At 48.4% G+C, this 19,479-nt stretch overlaps 2 protein-coding genes across 2 annotated transcripts; both read right to left on the bottom strand.

Annotated features, from left to right (window-relative positions):
- Positions 1-666: 666 nt before the first annotated feature.
- GPN2 (GPN-loop GTPase 2) lies at positions 667-7,450 on the bottom strand. The gene is made up of 5 exons (XM_080921648.1): positions 6,952-7,450; positions 6,053-6,209; positions 3,676-3,836; positions 2,422-2,552; positions 667-1,030 (listed from the first exon to the last, which is right to left on the bottom strand). Exons 1-5 carry the CDS (start codon positions 7,360-7,362, stop codon positions 958-960), a joined length of 933 nt encoding a protein of 310 aa, XP_080777774.1. The 5' UTR covers positions 7,363-7,450; the 3' UTR covers positions 667-957.
- Positions 7,451-7,888: 438 nt separating this feature from the next.
- Positions 7,889-15,284, bottom strand: GPATCH3 (G-patch domain containing 3; the record flags this gene model as incomplete). Its single annotated transcript, XM_080920605.1, has 7 exons — positions 7,889-8,231; positions 8,755-8,882; positions 9,144-9,265; positions 10,628-10,687; positions 11,571-11,745; positions 12,164-12,585; positions 14,834-15,284. The coding sequence occupies 7 exons, from the start codon at positions 15,282-15,284 to the stop codon at positions 8,015-8,017; spliced, it is 1,575 nt and encodes a 524-aa protein (XP_080776731.1). The 3' UTR covers positions 7,889-8,014.
- Positions 15,285-19,479: the final 4,195 nt, after the last annotated feature.

Raw genomic sequence — 19,479 nt, 5'->3', positions numbered from 1 at the left:
CTATGAGCTACGTCTCCAGCCCAAGTTATGTTAATTTTTCAAGTGTTGTCTAGTATTTGCTAAAAGCAGAATAAAACCATAAAATACATAGGATAAAAATAAAGCATTGGGCTGGAGAGATGGCTCTGGTTAAGAGCACTGGCTGCTCTTCCAGAGGTCCTGAGTTCAATTCCCAGCAACCACATGGTGGCTCACAACCATCTGTAATGGGATCCGATGCTCTCTTCTGGTGTGTCTGAAGACAGCGACAGTGTGCTCACATACATTAGTAATAATGATAATAATGATAATTAATGATAATAATAATAATAATAATGTCTGCCAGCAGTCATCTGCAGAAGCTTGAGCTTAAGAGCTCACGTTAGCACCAAAGACCAACTAAATCACAAGACGAGACTCCAGTGCGCAGGCTGCAATTTGCCTGAGCCTAGGTTGTGAAACACTGACCTGAAGAAACAAGTGGGGCAGGGAAAGACACCTGTCACCAAGTCCCAACACTCAGGAGAGAACCAGCTCCAAGTTACCCTTTGATCTTCATACACATGCCTACACACGCACAAACACACAGGCTTGAGCAACACAGACACACACAAACACCAAATAAACGTAATTAAAAACAAAGAAACAGACTATTTGGAGGGACGAAGACATTTCTTTGTTCTACAAATCCCTGGGTCCAGAGGGTTGAAGAAAAATTTGAGGTCACAGAAGATAGAAAATAATCTCGTATTATAGCACACCCATCCACTGCAAGCCAAGTAGAACCTTTCCACAGCTTTTGGTCCCCACCTTTTGGGGGTAGGAACCTGAGCTTGTGGGCACCACAGAGGGTGCTCTGTGTGGTTAAGTCCGTTGCAGGGACGGAGGTTTCCTCCCAGCCTCTGCTCTGGCTTGGACATGTTTTTAGGGTCCATACCCTGCCAAGCTAGTTGTCCACCGTTATCCAGGCTCCATGCATTACAGCTGCATGGCTTCCTGCTCTGTGCTCTGGTCCGAGGATGCCAAGTACTTCTCCTGGATGCCCAGAGTGCTGAAGGAAGGCGTGTTAAGGCTTAGACACAGCAGAAGATGGGGGACTGGCCTGGGCAGAGCTATGCTCTTCTGACGACCACCAGCCAAACACATCTCTTCTGCAGTCCCCACAAGTGCGTGTGACCCACTCCCATACAGCCCTTCCTCAGGGCTCCTGTCCCCCCCCACACTCACTATACCAAAGGACCAGGTAGCACTGGCCCTCTGGCTTGTGTGGCATATGCTCTAGAGCCAGCCCAGGATGTTCAAATCCTGTCCCTGCCACTCCCCTTTTCTCTTCTGTAAGGTCACATGAGATCTGTGACCTTAACGGTTAGAGCACCCCACCCCCCCAGCAGGTGCTCAATGTCTATTGTTAGCTAAATTCTTGGGCCACAAGGTCTTTCCCCTCCCTCTGGGACAGGACACAGATCCCATCACCAAAGGAAAAGAGCAGACACCGCTAACACTGGTGGCACAAGAGTCTCATGAGGGACCGAGTGTTCTACAGACACTTGTCCTCAAGGGCCTGACACAGATTTTAAATTCCCATCTCTAGCAACCTGGACGAAAGCTGTTTCTAAGACCATCAACCCAAAGGACCAGGCCTTTCCTTCCTGCCTCTTGAAAAGCATCTGACCCAAGGACACACGAACTGGTCAAATCCCAGCGCTAAAGGCCCAGCTGCCTTTTGTATAGCTCTGGCTGTTCAGTGCTCCCCTGCCAGCTCCTCCCTTCTAAAGGTAGACCTGTCCCCTCTCCACCCCATGACCACTCTGTCACTAACCGAGCTAATCTACCTCTTCCATATTTTCCAACCGAAACCCTTTTCTCTATTCTCCTTTGTTATTTTTTGAGACAGGCTCTTTGTAGCCCAGGCTAGCCTCAAGCTTTTGGGAATCTTCCTGCCTCAGTTTCCCAACAGGCATGAAACCTCATGCCTGGCTCCTTTTTGCTCTCCCACTACATACCTTATCTAGCAAGACTTTAAGAACTCTGCTGCCCCTAATTACACCCACCAAGTGCATTTTCCACACTTAAAGGGTATTTCCTAAAATGGGCATTAGCTCTCAAAAAACTAGGGAGGAAGAACCAGAGTTTAAGACTAGCTTGCACTACACAGGCTGTTGTAGGTCAGCTCAGGGTAGACAGACCCTGTCTCAAAACACCAAAATAAATAAATCCTTATCCTTGAGCGAATGGCAGAAGGCAGGGATGCTCTCCTGGGCTATACCCCAGCCCCCCATTACCAGTCACGTCTCCTTTCCCTTCCTCCAGCACCTCCTTTCCTTTAAAAGTAACACAGCAAACTGAATCCCCTGCACTTCTCCCAACAGCCCGACCATTTCCTTTCTAGGCGTCTGTGTCTGGGCTCCTCCATTCGTCCCTTCCCGTGTTCCCTAAGGATACGAGGAGAAATGAAAGTCAGCTCCCATTGCAGCAGACATCATGGCTTCAAGGCTTCGCTGCTCTTGAACCCCAAAACAGTAGCCATTGGCTTTATCCACAGCCTGTAAGACTCGCTGGATGCTGTCCTTGTCCTGAGCAGAGCAGAGAAGTCAGTCAGTGAGTCAGTCAGGAGTGGAGAACTGAGATCATACATAACTGACCTCCTCTAGCTCCTAGGACAGTCACACACACCCACCTTCCTTGGCCCAGGACAGCCTTCCATTCCCCAGCAGCCTGGCTAGGCAGACAAGTGCCCGGATTAGAAGTCAGCTCCTTCGTGCAGTCCCTGCCTAGGGTCTTCTCCTATGGGAGCATCCCTACCATCCTAGAAAACTGCCTCACTGTTTTCTTCCTGGACCAAGCAGCCTTTAAGGTCAGAAGTCAGTGAAGGACAACATACCCTCAGTGTCTGGACAGAACTACTGTCAGTGAGGCACCCGACAAAGACCTTCATTATCTGGCCTGTAATGGTTTCTTTATCCATATACAACAGTGAGAACAGTCCATATATCTCTACAAAATATCCAGATCAGAATAATGCACGCTCAGCCCTCTGCACAGTGCTGGCAGGGAAAGCCTTCAGCAAGCGAGGGCTGACATGCACACACTCCTGGCATGCTGAAGGTGCCAAGTGTGGTGTTAGAGCAGTGCTTCTCAACCTTCCTAACACATCCACCCTTTAACCCAGTGCCTCATGTGCTGACCCCCTACCATAAGATTATTTTTGTTGCTACTTCATACCTGTAATGCCGCTGCCATGAATCATACTGTAAATGTCTGACACGGAGGGCATGTCATGTGACCCTCAAAGGGGTCCCAACCCCCAAGTGAGAGCCACTGGGTTAGAGGGAAAATTAGTGCAGGCCCCCACTGCAGGAAAGAATCTAAGACCACAATGTCTCCTGGATGAGAGACACGGAGGCCAGGGACCACTGCAAACTCAACACCGCCACTCAGCTAAATGGACCCCTGGGTCGTGGGTCACCTTGCTGATGACTCTCTGGACTCACTTATGTTCATTCACACACACGTGGAAGGAAACACGAGCAGAGGCCTGGTGATTCAGAATCGGCAGGATTAAAGTCTGCTTTTTGCTTTTGCCTGCTTTTCACTGCTCCTGGTCCTGAAAGCAGGCCAAGCACAGACCCAGGACATCAAATCTATGTTCTTGGCTTGTCAGAGCTGCTGCCACAGGGAAGAGATCTCTTACTGTACCTGGATGTTCAGAGGGATGAAGGAGACCAGGCTGTAGTCTTCAATGAGTTGCACTAGCTTCTCATTGAGCTGTCGGTAGTGACTGAAGAAAGGGTCCGATGCCAGGTGGTCAAGCAGGTAGGAGAGGTCCAGGACTTCAGTGTAGTAGTCCAGGTTGAAGGCTGAGGAGAGAAACCAGAGTTAGAAGCCACAGACAGGAGGCTAAAGGCTTCAGTCCTCAGCTCTTGGAGGTGGGGGTGGGTGTCGTAACCAATTGATTTGAACAGAACAGGCAGAGGAAAACTAGCCTGGATGCATGCGGTGCTGGCTACAGACAGCCCCCAGAGAAGAAAGGACTGTGTCTTCTTTGTTTCTTTGTATTATTTCTCTGAGACAGCGGCTCACACCTCTGCTCTGGCTAGCCTTCGGGCCTCAGCTTCCTGTGTGCTGAGAGGAAGGGTGTGAGCTGCACACTGACTCTCACTATTCACACTCACTAAGACACGTGCTATGGCAGTGAAACCATATTACTAGGAAGAAAAACACTCTCTGGTACTAGTGGGCACACGCCTTTAATCCCAGCGATTGGGAGGTAGAGGCAGGTGGATCTCGAGTTTGAGGCCAGCCTAGTCTACAAAGCAAGTTCCAGGACAATCAGGGCTACATAGAGAAACCCTGTCTTGAGACAAACAAACAAACAAAAAACAAACAAACAATAAAAACAAAGAAAAATAATCTCTTGACCTGGTGGCACAGGTTAATAATTCCAGGTATAGGAACATCCACGTCAGCAGGGTTGGAAGTTCAAAGCTAGCCTAGACTACATAATAAATTTAAGGTCAATCTGGGCAATTTAGTGAGACCCTAATCAAAATGAGTGTGCTGAGACTGCCCATGCACACTGACACCTGGAGCCAATCCTGACATGAGGTTAATCTCTGGGACCCACACAGGGAAAGGAGAAAATCAACTCCATAGAAGCATATGCCTCTCCGCATAAATGAATACATTTAATTTAAAGGGGCAGCCTGAGAGATTAAGAGCTCTTGCTGCTCTTCAGAGGATCTGAGTTCAGCCCCCAGTATCTCCATGGGAGGCTCACAGTTGCCTGTACTTAAGCTCTAGGGGAACCAGCTGTCCTCTTCTGGCCTCTTTACCTATCACATAACGAGCTGGCCTTGAACCCAATCCTCCTGGCTTCCTCTCCCAAGTGCCGGGATTATAGACATGCACCACACCTGGCTAAAACGCTGGATCTCACCTACCACTTATTAGGCAATCATGTGGACAGTACCTTTTGGTACTGTTGTGAGGACTGTTGACAGAAACAGTCAGTCAATGGTTGTACACACCATTGTCAAACAGGGACTGAGAACTGTGCTTAGTTCCTGCTTCATGAAACTTGGTCAGACCCCAGGGGCTTAGCACACACACTGGAAGGACTTAGTAAGTGCTGGTCAAACTGAATCACTGTTCAGTCCAGCAGCAAGGTCTCCTGGGTAAGGCACCATCCGTTCCTGGGCCAGTTCCTTAAAGCAGGACCAGAGCAGATGCTCTAACATCAGACTTCCGTTCTGTGCATAGCTTCCTAATAAAAAGGAAAAGCCCTGTGGTCAGCTGTCCCCAAAGATGAACACAGACTTGGCTGACATCCTTCCATGCCATGTTCCCAGCCTCCCCCTCTGCTCACAAGCTAGCTTTCAGCTTTGTTCAGAGTTTAAGGAGCACATGGAACTAGCACAGCAGAATCTGGCAGAAAAAAAAATGCTGGCCATTGTGACATTACAACTCTCAATGGTTTTTCCTGCCTTTTGCCATGTGAGGGTGCAGGTGTAAGGTGGCCATCTACACAGCAGACCCTGGGTCTTCCTGTACCTAGGTCTTAAGACTTTCCACCCTGGGGGCTGGAGAGATGGTTCAGTGGTTAAGAGCACTGACTGCTCTTCCAGAGGTCCTGAGTTCAGTTCCCAGCAACCACATGGTGGCTCACAACCATTTGTAATGAGATCTGATGCCCTCTTCTGGTGTGTCTGAGGACAGCTACAGTGCATTCATATACATTAAATAAATAAATAATTCATTAAAAAAAAAAGACTTTCCACCCTGTAGAACATGGAGGAATAAATGTCTGTTGTTTTAGCCACTGGTTGATGGTATTTTCATTCTAACAGTTCAAACCAGGACACTTTGCTTCTACTGTACAGGCTACAACAGTTACCCAAAAGTCAGGGTGCCGTGGCCTCTGAGCAGTGAGCGTCATCCACTCCTGCAGCCAGACACTGTACTGTCATCCGTAGCTTGTCTCTAAATCAACTGTAGCACGGTGCACAAAATAAATGGTCAGAAGGCAGGAATGTAGTGAGGCAGCTTCCTTCCTGCTGCAGGCAGGGTCTCTTACCCAGCTTCCCATAGTGCTCAATAAGGTCCATCTTGGAGAGGAGGTTGACATGGGGCAGCTCCACATGCAGCATGGTGGCCAGGGAGGTACACAGTACTGAGATGAACTTGGCTGGGTCTGTACAGTAGTGAGAATCCACAAGGTGGACAGCAGTCAGCTATGAGCAGAAGGAACAGCGTGAGAGGCTTCTGGGCATGTCTCCCTGTTAGACTGATCTAGTGCATGCCCCCCTCAGTACCGTTCCACTTTTACTTCCTTGTATGAGTGCTTGAGACAGGGTTTTATGGCCTGGAACTTATGATCTTTCCACCTCCACACGTCATGTGCGGGGTTCCAGGCCTGTGCCACTTTCCCTGTCTCTTGTATTTCACTCTAATAACCAGCAACCTCCTCCCAGAAGATATGCGGGCACTTTTACCATTTTGTCCTTCCTACTATGCTGGGGACCAAACCCAGGGACTGTGGCCTCTGCTTGTTAGACAAGATCTCTACCATTGAGCTAAATAAATCTCCAATACCTCTTCCAAGGTCTCTTACATAGAGGGTCTCCTCCTGCCCTTTACAGTGGGGGCAAAGGGTTCAAATTACCCAGCGCCTGCCTCTCTACTCTTTCGTTACACTTTTGCACACCAACTAAACAATCACTGAGCCACGTTCTGTGTAATCACTTCCACTGTTTTTTTAAAATCCCCAATTGAGAACACCTTCATTTTAGAGACGACAAAACTGTGTGCAAGGACTTTACCAGACCATGATGAGAGTTGGTAGCCGAGGCTTTAAGTTCTGTTTCAGACTAACTCAGCCCCTATCTTGCAGTGTACTTTGGGGGCGCGGCACCGATCCGCCTCCCTGTCTCGGCACTCCATCTGCATAACGGGCCTCCCCGACCCAAGACACACCCTGAGGTCCCACTGAGCCATCTGGGAGAAGATGCTGCGTAGAGCGGTATGGTGCGTGCACAGCTCCACCTGGCCCGGGCAGTCGAAGAGAAAGTAGTGGCCTCGCAGGGGCTCCAGCTTGGCGCGCAGCCAGTCCAGGTTGGCTTCCAGGTACTCCATGCAGTAAAGCAGGCCGCCGTTGGGCCCCAGGCGCAGCGCGTCCATCACGTCGCTCAGACCAACCAGCTCGCCCACGTCCACGGCACACTCATAAGGCAGTCCTTCGTTAGCTGGGTCCAGGTTCACCACCGCCACGCGCCGCCCGAGCGCGCGCAGGAACTCGCTCATGCCCAGGCAGTATGTAGTTTTCCCTGAGCCCGGGGGCCCGATCACAGCCTGCCCGAAGGCCGTAGTCAGGGCGGCCCCCGCCATGGATAGAGCGGGCAGCCCACAGGCGCCTCCCCAAGTAAACCAAGGAAACCCAAGCAGAAAAACGAGCAAACTACCCGGCAAGGAAGGGAAAAACTTCGACTTCCGGATTCCACCGGAACTTGTCTGGAGAGGAAGTCCCGCCCACACGACCAAGGCAAAGGCTGTGGGCGGGCAGCCGCATTTCTCCCAGTCTTAAGGTTTCCCCAGGCTTCACTAAGGCAGATTTTACATGTCGGATAAACTGGTTTATTCCCACGCAGATCCATCCCTAGCTAGAGGGTAGCAGTGGTAAGGGATCGTCGATCTTCTCTGTATCAGTTCTCTGGTCCCCTTTTCTTGCTTCACGGAGCCCCCCTTCGGAAAACCCCCAAAACCGACTTGACTGCAACAGGCAGTTCAGATCTTCAAGGTTCTGGGAAAAACCCAAACAAGCACTAGGGTTTGGAGACCAAGGAAAGCCATTTAGACACAAACACCCTAGGAGACAAGGGGCTTTTTGTGAAATCATCGCTGAGGTAGAGAAACAGTGGTCATGCTCAGATCTGCACATGTGAGCCTGCTGCAGAGTGCTACTCCCAGGCTCTTGGCTGCTTCAGAGGTCCACACAGCAAGATCCGGGTAGAGATGAGTGGTCCCGACCAAGGACTTAGCCTCACTCAGGCTCTGAAGGTCTGTCCAAGGCACAGCTAGAACCTTTCACAAAAGTCATATCTGTCCGAAACTTCATGCTGGTGGGTGGCTGGCGCCGGAGCAAGGACTCCCTCTGGTCTTGGGGCAGAGGCTCATCATAGATTGTGGAAATGAGCCCCAAGCCAGTTCCACGGGTCCTCTTCAGTTGCCCAAATGGCTGTAACTTCTCTCCATGGTATCTGGATAAAACAGGGCTCTTGGTGAGAAGGCTGCTCTCTTCAAACTCCAGTAAAGAGGTTGGCAAGAGACAGGAAATGACCAGTACCTATCTGGTTTTGGTTTGCACTATCAACAGAACTGTCTCACCATTATGGTGCGGAACCAGGCAAGACAAGCACTCATCACTGAGCCACACTTCCAGCACCAAAGATGAAACTTTATCTTTGGTTGGGAATTCTGTTCTCCAGCCTCTGGAGAGTTGTGAACTATCGGGAACCTGGGAATTTTCATTCCCACAACAGACCCCCTTATCAAATCCAAATTCAGATTTGAGGAAATTACTTCCCTAGGGTCCCCATGATCCTTTCAAGTTGTAGGACTGGATTTAAAATTAAAATAAAGAACAATGTCATCTATTTCTATATCAGCTATGAAGTTGTTCATTTAGGGGTGCCCACCCCCATCCCAAAAGCAATGGGAAGAGGGAAACTGAACAGCAGCACAGCTGGATTCTGACCTAGGGAGTCCCTCAACTGCACTTACCCCAATCCACGCTTGCATCTAGGGTGCTGGCCATCCCCATCCAGGGCCTCAGGCACCCCGGAGCACCGACTACCCAGGCCCTGGCCTTCAGCCCAGCCCTGGCGCTCCATCACCTTCCGACCAATGCCCTGTAAAGGAAGCAGCGAGAGTCCAGAGAAATGGCTCAAGTTTGACAGCTGGTGCATGTTCCATCACTTGGGAGACAGAAACAAGAGGATGTGAGTTCAAGGTCAGGCTCGGCTACATATGAAGACCCTGCCTCAAAGGATGTAAGGAGAGGAAGGAATGGAAGGAAGGGAAGGAAAGAGGGGAGAGGAGGCATGTTCCTTGGAGTAGGAGGAGAAATGGAGGGAAGGGGAAAAGTGTTGTGGTTAACCATGCTTACTCACCTTGGTGTGGCGCTCAAAGGTGCCGACTTGGCGTCCTATCACAGAGCCATCTTCCTGACCTTCACGCAGTCTCCGTTCCAGGCGCATTTGGACAGAGTCTCGGGCATCCTTGTCTCCACCATCTGTGGGACCACAACTGATCTTACAAAAGAATCCCTCTCCACAGGAGGATGAGGTTCCTGGGTCCCCTCACAAGATCTCTGATTCATTTTCACAATGTCCGTAATCTCTTTTATAAGCTTGTGAGCTCAACAAGAACAGGAACCACAGTTCTTTTCTTCCAGATGAGGGACAGTGTAGAAAAGTCAGAGAATGACAGAGATGAAATCAGAAGCCAGGTTACTGGGAACTAGAGAGATGCCTCTCTACAGGACCTGGCTTCATTTCCCAGCATGCACATGGTAGCTCACAACTGTCTGTAACTTTAGTTCCAGGGGATCTGATGCCCTCTTCTGCACATGGTATACTTACATGCAGGCAAAACACATATTTGTATTAGACAAAAATAGTAAATCTTGGGCAGGAGAGATGGCTCAGCGGTTAAGAGCACTAACTGTTCTTTCACAGCGCCTGAGTTCAATTCCCAGCAACCACATAGTGGCTCACAACCATCTGTAACAAGATCTAATGCCCTCTTCTGATGTGTCTGGAGACAGTGTACGTAATAAATAAATCTTTTAAAAAAAAAAGGGGGGGGGACTCAAGGATCATGGCAGACATCTTTAATCCCAGCGTTTGGGAGGCAGAAGGAAGAGGATGGATGTCTGTGACTCTGAGGCTAGCCTGCTCTACATAGCAAGTTCTTGGATAGCCAGGGCTACACAGTGTCTCCAGGTTGTTTCTCACTTTAGAATAATGAGTTGACCATTAGAGCCTGTTAGCCCAGAACCCACTGAGGGGTGTTATACAGTCAGCCTCTTTCCACTGGTTCTGCACCTGAAGGCTCTTGCAGTTTCAAAGTACTCAGACAACACGGCACCTGCACCAGCATGCACAGACCCTCGAGACCATCATCATCCCTAAGTGACACCAGCTGCAGAGCACCCGCACTCTAATATATTAAGAAAGTACCAGTGAGCTGTAGGCTCAGCCCTTGGTAACTTTGTTTTCAAGACAGGGTTTCTTTGTGTAGCCCAGGAACTCACTTCTTACACTAGGCTGGTCTCAGACTCACAAAGATCTGCCTGTCTCTGCTAGGATTCCATGTGCTCACCACCACTGCCTGGCAATAATTTTTTGAGGGAGATTATTTTAAGTATGCATGAGGATGAGTGTAGGTCTAAGCAAATATATCACCATATAAGAAAGCATCTGCAGATTTGGTGTCCATGGGGGTTCTAGAATCATTTCCCTTGAGCATACCAAGAATGAGTGTGCACTGGGTTGCTTCTGGTTCCCTGACTTGGCCTCTGACAAGCAGATGTGGTTAGCACTCAGGAATAGGGCACAAGATGCTCCCAGGACTGCCACCCCTTGCTCAGTACCTTTGTCGTAGTAAACACTCATGTCCACATCCCAGTCATCCGCTGTCTGCTCATCAAAATCTACAGGGATAAAAGCAACCAGAGGCATGGGTTAGCGACTGAGTTCATTTGTTCTTAGACCATGGATCAGTCCCATGACCTTATACAAACTAAAACCGCACTACCACCAAACTCTATGACCCACCCCAATGACTCCCAGATGTGTTTCAAGCTAAATCTAGAGTTAGACAAATATTCCCGATTCTATTCCACCAATTCTTCATTCCATAATAGGAAGGCCAGTCTGCATTTAGGGAATAGGAAATGGAGGGAAGCCATTTCCTAGCTTATTCTAGACTGTCAGGAAATACATCATGTGTAGCAGAGACACCAACCTTGGTTTGACAGCCCGTGCCTGGACACCAACCTAATGGTCTGGGTCCTAAACATCCCCACAGATCCACTTGTTAAATGCTTAGTCCCATGTACAGTGGGAAGTAATGGGAGCTTTAAGAGGGAGAACTTCAGGCTAGAGAGATAGCTCAGTGGTTAAGAGTATGTCTGCTCTTCTAGAGGTCCTGAGTTCAATTCCCAGCAACCACATGGTGGCTCACAACCATCTGTAATGGGATTTGATGCCCTCTTCTGGTGTGGATCTGAAGGTATCCACAGTGTACTTATATAAATAAAATAAATCTTTAAAGAAAAAAAAAGAGGTGGAGCTTCATTCATGCCCTCAAAAGGGACAGTGCAACCCACGTTTCTTTCTCCTCTCTCCTCTGCACTGCAGCCATGGGTGAGCAGGCTTCCTGCATTATGTGTTCCAGTTATAATGTGCAGTCTCACCACAGGCGTAAGAGCCAACTTGATGCCTTGAGACCTCTAAACTGAGCCAACCCTTTTCTCTTTAATCGTCTCCAGTATTTGTCCCAGTAACCACAAGCCGACTGATACCTGGCCTTACCTCCTTCTTCCTCCTGCCAGAACTGAGCGTCAGTGTAGAACACGAGGCCAGAGCCACCCTTCTCCCATTTGAGCTCAATCTCCTCCTCAAAGAGCCGCTCGGTAGTCCGCTCCTGCCCGGTCACATCTTCATGCAGGGCTTCATGCCGCTCCCACTCCTCACCCCGGTCATCGTCCTGGGAGAACAGGAGGGAGAGGCGAACTGTACCGGACTTCCTAAAAGGAAGGAGTTTCTGGGCCCAGAAGGGGACACTGGACCTGGACCTCTGTAGGGTGCCTTCAGGAGGCAGCATATTTAGATCTTAAAACCCAGACACCCTACTCATTCTTATATTCTGTGCTTTTGGCCAGGCACTTCCTCCTCCACTCCCTTTGCTTCTCTGCTTCATTACAGACTCATGCTGAGTTCTGCAGCCTGCACCAAACCCACTTAACACACAGCTCTCTCCAGCAGTGTTAATCAGTCCATGACATTTGAGCCTTTCTCAATTACGTCATAAAAAAGAAGGGACAAGTGTTATCTCCTGATGGTCAGCCCTTCCTATAACTGGGCTCCTGGAGTCCCAGTGGCCCTGTGAGGTAAGCGCTACTCACATCTTCTGAGCCAGACTCCTCTTCCTCTTGCTGCCCTTCATCCTCAGGCTCATCACAGGAGCTAGCTGCTGGATCTTCCAAGCAGGTTCCCTGGGGGATCTCTTCCCCTTCTGCTGTGTACACAAGCTCTTCCTGCTCCACAGTCTCCGAGTCCTCATACAGAAAAGGCACATTGCCATAGCGCCGGGAGGAGCCTGTCTTGGGGAACTGGAGCTGGAGCTGGGTGATGATTCGAGGAGGTAGACGGCAGGACCGGATCAACTCTAAAAAGATCCTCAGGGGGGTGCCCACATTGCCATTGGGCATCAGCACTGGTGGATTCAGCTCCGGGAGCTGCCTCAGGTCAGCCAGGGTAAAAGCTTCATTCTCTGCCCTTCGACTCTGTAGCTCTTTCCGGGTCTTAAAGGGAAAAGACCCCAGATCTTAGAGAGGAGGAAAAAAACTGGGTATTAAGGTCCTAGATGACTCTTAGCAATATTCAAGCCAGAAGTAAATCACAGTTTGAATCTGTTTCCTATCAGATATGATGTTATCTATGAGATCGGCACACCCAACAAAGTGAGGAAGGAGAGGATCTTGAGTTAGAGGTCAGGTAGGCTAAAACACAGTAAGACTTATCTCTAAAAAATAAAAGGCAAGGGGCTGGAGAGATGGCTCAATGGTTAAGGGCACCACCTGCTCTTCCAGAGATCTTATGTTCAACTCCCAGCAACCACATCGTGGTTCGCAACCATCTGTAATGAGATCTGATGCTCTCTTCTGGTGTGTCTGTAGACAGCTATAGTGTACTTATATATAGTAAATAAATAAATCTTTAAAAACTTTTTTTTAAAAAAAGGCTAACAAGATTAACGTACTACTACAAGCTGTCCTCTGACTTTCACACCAGTGCTGTGTGTATCCTCTACCCCTACAAATAAATGTAAACAAAACGCTGGTCTGTGTATATGCTTAGGTGTGTATTCCTACAGGAATACAAAAGTTGCTTCAACACTTGCTTCTCAATGACCAGCTTTTATTGGTACTAGGATATTGATACCGTTACCTCTGAACTATATTCTGATCCTGAGCTGTCCTGTCTCCAGTTCCCACTTCACATATCTGGTGTTCCAGACACATCAAATGATTTTTTTAATGTGCACTGATTGGTTTTTTTTTGTTTGTTTGTTTTTATTTTTGCCTGCTTGTGTGTCTGTGTGTTGGACCCACTGGAACTGGGGTTACAGACAATTGTGAGCTGCCATGTGAGTGCTGGGAATTGAACCCAGGTCCTATGAAAGAACACTCAATGCTGAGCCATCTCCCCAGCCTGGTTGGTTTCTTTACTGTGTGCATGCACATCACAGTGTACCTATGGAGGCCAGATCACAACTTGCTGGAGTTGGTTCTCTCCTTCTACTATGGATCCTGTGATCCAAGTCAGGTCTTCAGGGCTGGCCGTACGCACCCTTGCTCGGTAAGTCATCTTTCTTGGTAGCCCGGGGTTGTTTTGAGAAGTCTATAGGCAGAATCCCAAAGTTCTTTTCTTTTCTTTTATTTTGGAGGTAGGCCTGTCTGGCCTGAAACTTGGCTGGCCTTGCACATAGAAATCTGCTTGCCTCTCCTGGGATTAAAGAGCTTCACTACAGCACCTTGTTCAAGGTCGTTCTAACTTTCATAGAGTCTGAGGCTAGCACAGACTACATGACAGAGAGACACACAGAGAGCCAGCTCATGTGATATGCCTTGAAAGGACATTGCTCCTACTGACTCTGCCTAAAAACAACCTGCGCACACATGCACACACACATACACACATATATACCTCCTTCTATAAAGACGGCTGCTCAGCAACTTTTCAACCCTGAGCTGATACCAGGTTTGTTTTGTTTTGTTTTTTTCATTTATATTTTATATTTGAAACAGGGACAGAGCTACATAGTCTTGGCTGGCCTGGAACTCACTTTGTAGACAAAGCTAGGCTAGAACTACAGAGATCCACTTGCCTCTGCTGCCTAGGTACTAGGTCTAACGGCCACCATTCTTGTTAATGACTCTTAAAGCCAAGGATGAACTGTTCCAAAATAATGTATTTAAACCTCTCCATTTGGCACTTTAAAACAACTGGCTTCCTTTCCCCCAATGGGCACACTTATGCCTCACCCCCACTTCCTGAATCCTTAGGCCTACTTACTGCTTAAGACCTGCAGTAAGCCCCCAGCTCTAGAGTTAACTCTTTCCTCTGCAGAGCTTGCTTCCAGGCGCTATGTTGATTAGAAGAAACCAATTTTCCTTGTTTGTTGCAAGACAAGGTTCCTCCGTGTATCCCTGGCTGTCCTGGAACTCGCTCAGAGATCATCCTGCCTTTGCCTCCTGAGTGCTGGAATCAAAGGCGTGTCTTAGCGAGCAAGGCTTCAAATTTCCTTTTTAAAAAAATCATGTCAGTGCAAAATCAACCCCTCGGAGAAATGGTCCTAAAAAGGGTTAAATCTGAAACTTATCTATATAGGTCTCAGTTGTTTGTTTTGCTTTTTAAGTCCCAGAGTAAAAACTAACATGCAAATTGGGCTGAAAACTTGTAGCTTTGTCCGTAACTAAAGCTCCTAAACAGTGGTAACCTATCTTTACTACCCAGGAAATGTGCTTCCTTTCCCAGGGCCAAAAGTCTAGTCCATTCTCTCTCCTTCTTACCTGAAACCTCAGTGGGTAGCCTAAGCCTGCGGATGAGACAACGACCGGGAAGCCAAGTCCCCTGAGAGTCCAGCCATCGGCGACCCGAGTACATGCGAAGCAGCCGCTGAGCTTGCGCCACTCCCCTCACCGAGACGATGCAACAGCAGGTGCGGGTCTGGACCACAGCAGAGTCCCGCGCCGGGACAGCGCGGGCATCGGAGGCTGTAGCCTGGGCGAGAACCGGATCCTCGGCAGCAGAGTCGGGGGCAGCTCCGGCTGCGTCGGGATTCGCCTGCGGAGGGCCCCTCTCGGGCCGGTGCCGGTAGTGGAAACACAGAAAGCCTCCGCCGCGCTGTTCTCGGAACTGGCTAAAGTAGCTCCGTAACTGCGCCGAGCGTAACACAGCAGGGATCCCACTCACCACCAAGTAAACCACCGACTCTTGGTCTAGCTCCCTGGGCGCCGCCATCTTGGACTGTCACATGATTGCGTGGCGTCAAGTCTCGCGAGAACATCACGTTTCCGATTCTAGAGTCTTGAGTTTGGTGAAGGCGGAGTCTGTGACCGTTTGGTACTTTTAGTTGCTGTTGTGTCCAGCTCCACATAAAATATAAGTCGTGCGATGGGCCGGGCCGTAGCTCAGTGATAGCTGGCGCAGCATGTGAGAGGCTCTAAGGAGGAACCAATGTGGAGAACCGGGATGCTGAGCGGGAGGTGGTGGGAATCTGATGCAGGACTGGACTATATAGTACCAACCCAGTCAGGGCTAAATACGAGACTGTGTTTAAAATAAAACAAAAGTTGAAAAAGTCGGGCGTGGTGCCTCACGCTTTTAATCCCAGCCCCTGGGAGGCAGAGGCAAGCAGATTTACGTGAGTTCAAGACCATCTTGGTCAACATAGTGAATGTTAGACTGAGACAGGATTATGTCGAGAGGTCCTGTCTTGGGGCGGGGGACAGGGGAGATGAAGAGATGCCCCAGCGATTAAGAGCGTTTGCAGCTCTTACAGAGTACTTGGGTTGGATTCCCAGGACCCACATACAAGGCAGCTCACCCATTTGCAAGTCGATTCATGGGCTTGGATACTCTCTTCTGACTCATATATACATGCAGGCAAAACTCTCATACACATAAAATTATCCGTAACAAAAATATTTTTTAAGTACAAGTACATACATAAACATAGGAAACTATTCCCTGACCAATAGGCGATTAGATGAAAACCGTTTTGTATGGACTACCTCCGTACAAAGTGTTTGTGTCCCTCACAGACAAACAATATAGATCTTGTGCAATACCTACCTGTCTTCAGTGCTCAGGGTGGTCAGAGGGTGGCGTCCGGTCCTCTGGATCCGTTTTTTAAATTCATAGCAAGTGCAGCTCTGCCCAAAATTAAGCCCTTCAACTTCCTGTCATGGAGGAGGAAAAGGCTCATGAGACCCCACCCCCTCTAAGAATTTTGATACAGTTGATGGTGGGGTATTTCTGCTAGGAGGAAAGGGTATCCTGAAACTCAGAAGCCTAGGAACCAAGAGAAAAGGTATCCTAGTGGAAGGGCATCCTGGGGTATGGGAGCCCAGGAACCACACAGCTTTGAGAGGAAGTCTCCTCAGCAGAAGCTCCATAGGGAAGGGATCCCTAGAGGAGCTCAGAAGCCCAAGCCACAGGGCACATCTTTTGCTTCTTCCTTTCTTCTTTTCATGGCATCTTTTCATCTTGCGACAAGAGAATCATGCCAGGCTCATGAAAGAGAAGTACTGGGCGGGGGGGGGGGGTCCAGGGTGTGAAAGGCAGAGTCCATACCCTGGGAGAGGACAGCAGGGAACTGGACAGAGGACAGAGCTTATATAGGACTTCTTAGGGGGCAGTGCTTTTCAGGGCAGAGGTTTCCAGATTTAGGATTGGTGGAATTTCAAGTCTTGAGCTTGGGAAGCTCAGAGATTGGTGGCTTTTTTCCCCCACACCCTTTACCCTGCATCGGGCCCATCCATGGATTAGGGTGGGAAGGCCTTCCCAGCTACAGCTGGCTTTGGCTGAGGCCCCATTTCTGGGGAGGCTGGAGAGAAGGTGCTGTAACCGTGGACAGCTCCTCGGGGACAGTTCATGCAGTGGCGTTTCTTCTTGGCGTTTCACCAAGGTCGAGGCAGGGAAGAAGGTGTTGTTCCCACAGTGGACAGCTCCTCATAACTGCAGTAGGCTGAGGCGGGAAAGGTGTCACCGTGGACAGCTCCTGCTGAGGCAGGAAAGGAAGTGCTCCACTGTGGACAGCTCCTGTGATGGCTGCAAGCTGAGATGTTGTGGTGCCACTATTTTGACAAGAGCCGCCATTTTTTGACAGCTCTGATGGGGGCATAAAGCGGGAAGGAGGAGCTGGTGGTCACTTTGACGGCTTTTGCAACATAGCTTAGGGACTACAGTGGGAATCTCTCCTGGGTGGATTATGACTCCTCAAGTAAACAATGGAGGCTGGAGAGATGACTTAGTGGTTAAGAGACAGAGGACGCAGGTTCATTCCTAGCACACACAGGGCAGTTCACAGCTACCTGTGATTCCAATTTCAAGGGAATCTAATGCTGCCTTCTGTCCTCTTGAGGGCGCCATCCACACACATGATCCACAGATAACGTGGAAGCAAAACAATACATACAAAATAAAAATTAGAATAAAATTTAGAAAAGTAAGCAATTCACAAGTCTTAGTTCCTAAAACATACAAGATTCACGAAGTTTTCTTCTTAAGCATATATAAGCAGTAAGGACTGCTGGAGAGAAGAGACTTTCCAACCTGTCCAGCTGCCTTCAAGTCCTCCAGAGAACTCCAGGGATGCAGCTCTTGTAAGTCAAGCTAGAGTGACTTTTCCATGGATGTCTTTTCAGTAATGCAGCTGACTAATTTTGAGCCAACCATACTTCTACAAATAACCCCAATTGGTTCACCACATTGGATAAATTGTTGCTGGTTAATTTTCTGCAGATTTTGTTCTATCATTGGTTTCCTGTCTAGAATGGGTGGACAATTGTTTTCATTTCCCTTAGAAAAATCACACCAAAGGGAGGAATATACATTTTCTACAGAAGTGTGGCCACTGCTAAGGTGTCAATACTCCTGTAAACTCCCTTTACCCCCTCTCCTGTGAAGGGCCTGAAAAGCATTAGTTCATCAAAAACAAAAACAGACAAACAAACAAAACCCATGAAAGTATAAGGGGTTAGAGGCTGCAGAGATGGCTCAGCAGTTAAGAGCACGTGTTGCTCTTTATCTTATTTTATTTACTTATTATATATAAGTACACTGTAGCTGTCTTCAGAAGAGGGCATCAGATCCCATTACAGATGGTTGTGAGCCACCATGTGGGTGCTGGAAGTTGAACTCAGGACCTCTGGAAGAGTAGACGGTGCTCTTAACCACTGAGTCATCTCTCCAGCCCCACATTGTTGCTCTTGCAAAGGACTTGGGTTTGATACCCAGCACCCACAAGGCAGCTGACAACTGTCTGCAACTCTAGTTCTAGGAGGTGCAAATGATGCCGTCTGATCTCCCTAAGCATCAGACATAGACATGCGCACAGTGCATAGATAGGCAAAACATCCAAATGCATTTAAAAAATATCTAATGACAAAAAAAGTAGAGAGAGCAATGGATCCACGGAGTGGGAGGGAGACAGAAAGGATAAGAATTATGAAAATACATTATATACACGTGTAAAAATGTCAGAATGAGACTAATGTGTAAGTAATATATAGTAATAAAACATAACAAGCAAGCAAGCAAACAAACAAACAAACAAAACCAGGGCAGAGATGTGGCTTCACCTGATGGAGTACTTGCCCATCAAGAATGAAGCCCTGAGGTCCACCCCCTGCACTGCACAAAGCCATGTGCAGCGTCTGTAATCCCAGTGCTTCAGAGGCCAGGGGATCAGATATGCAGTATCCTTCTTGGCTGTATGACATGGTTGTTTTGTTTGGATGGTGTTTGTTTTTGTTTTTATCTCCTTTGGTTTGGTTTGGTTGTTTTTTCAAAACAGGGTTTCTTGGTTGTCCTGATGCTCTGTGGATCCGGCAGAGATGGGCCTGTCTCTGCCTTTCCAGTTCTGTGATTGCCCCCACCACCACCTGGCTATATAACAAGTTTAAGACCAGTTTGAGCTCCTGAGACTCTGCCTCAAAAAAAAAAAAAAAAAAAAAAAAAAGTCAGCCTGGAGAGATGGCTCAGTGGTTAAGGGCTTTGACTGCTCTTCCAGAGGTCCTGAGTTCAATTCCCAGAAACCACATGGTGGTTCACAATCATCTGTAATGAAATCCGATGCCCTCTTCTGGTGTGTCTGAAGACAGCTACAGTGTACTTATATAATAAATAAATAAATAAATCTTAAATTTTTTTCCTTGTGTTTAAGATGTTCTGATGTTTTGACAGTGCAGTTTGACCACAGCCCTGTGATCCTTCACAGCAGGGAAGGGTAAGGACCCCAGACTCTTCTTCTGTGTTCCAGAACAGAGTGCACTGCAAAGAATCAGTTCTCTTCCCTGGACTTAAGTAAGAAACACGTGCACTTTGTTTACCCGTGATGAAACCACACAGATTCCAAATTCCAGTTCTTTGCCTCATAAAAGCTGAAGCTGACCTTCTTGTCCTCGATAACCAAGCTTTGAATGAGCTAGCT

Source organism: Micromys minutus (assembly GCF_963924665.1).
Source record: "Micromys minutus genome assembly, chromosome: 9".
Lineage (NCBI taxonomy): Eukaryota > Metazoa > Chordata > Mammalia > Rodentia > Muridae > Micromys > Micromys minutus.
Note: the sequence above shows the minus strand (reverse complement) of the source record. Positions and strands in the feature narration are given on the sequence as shown.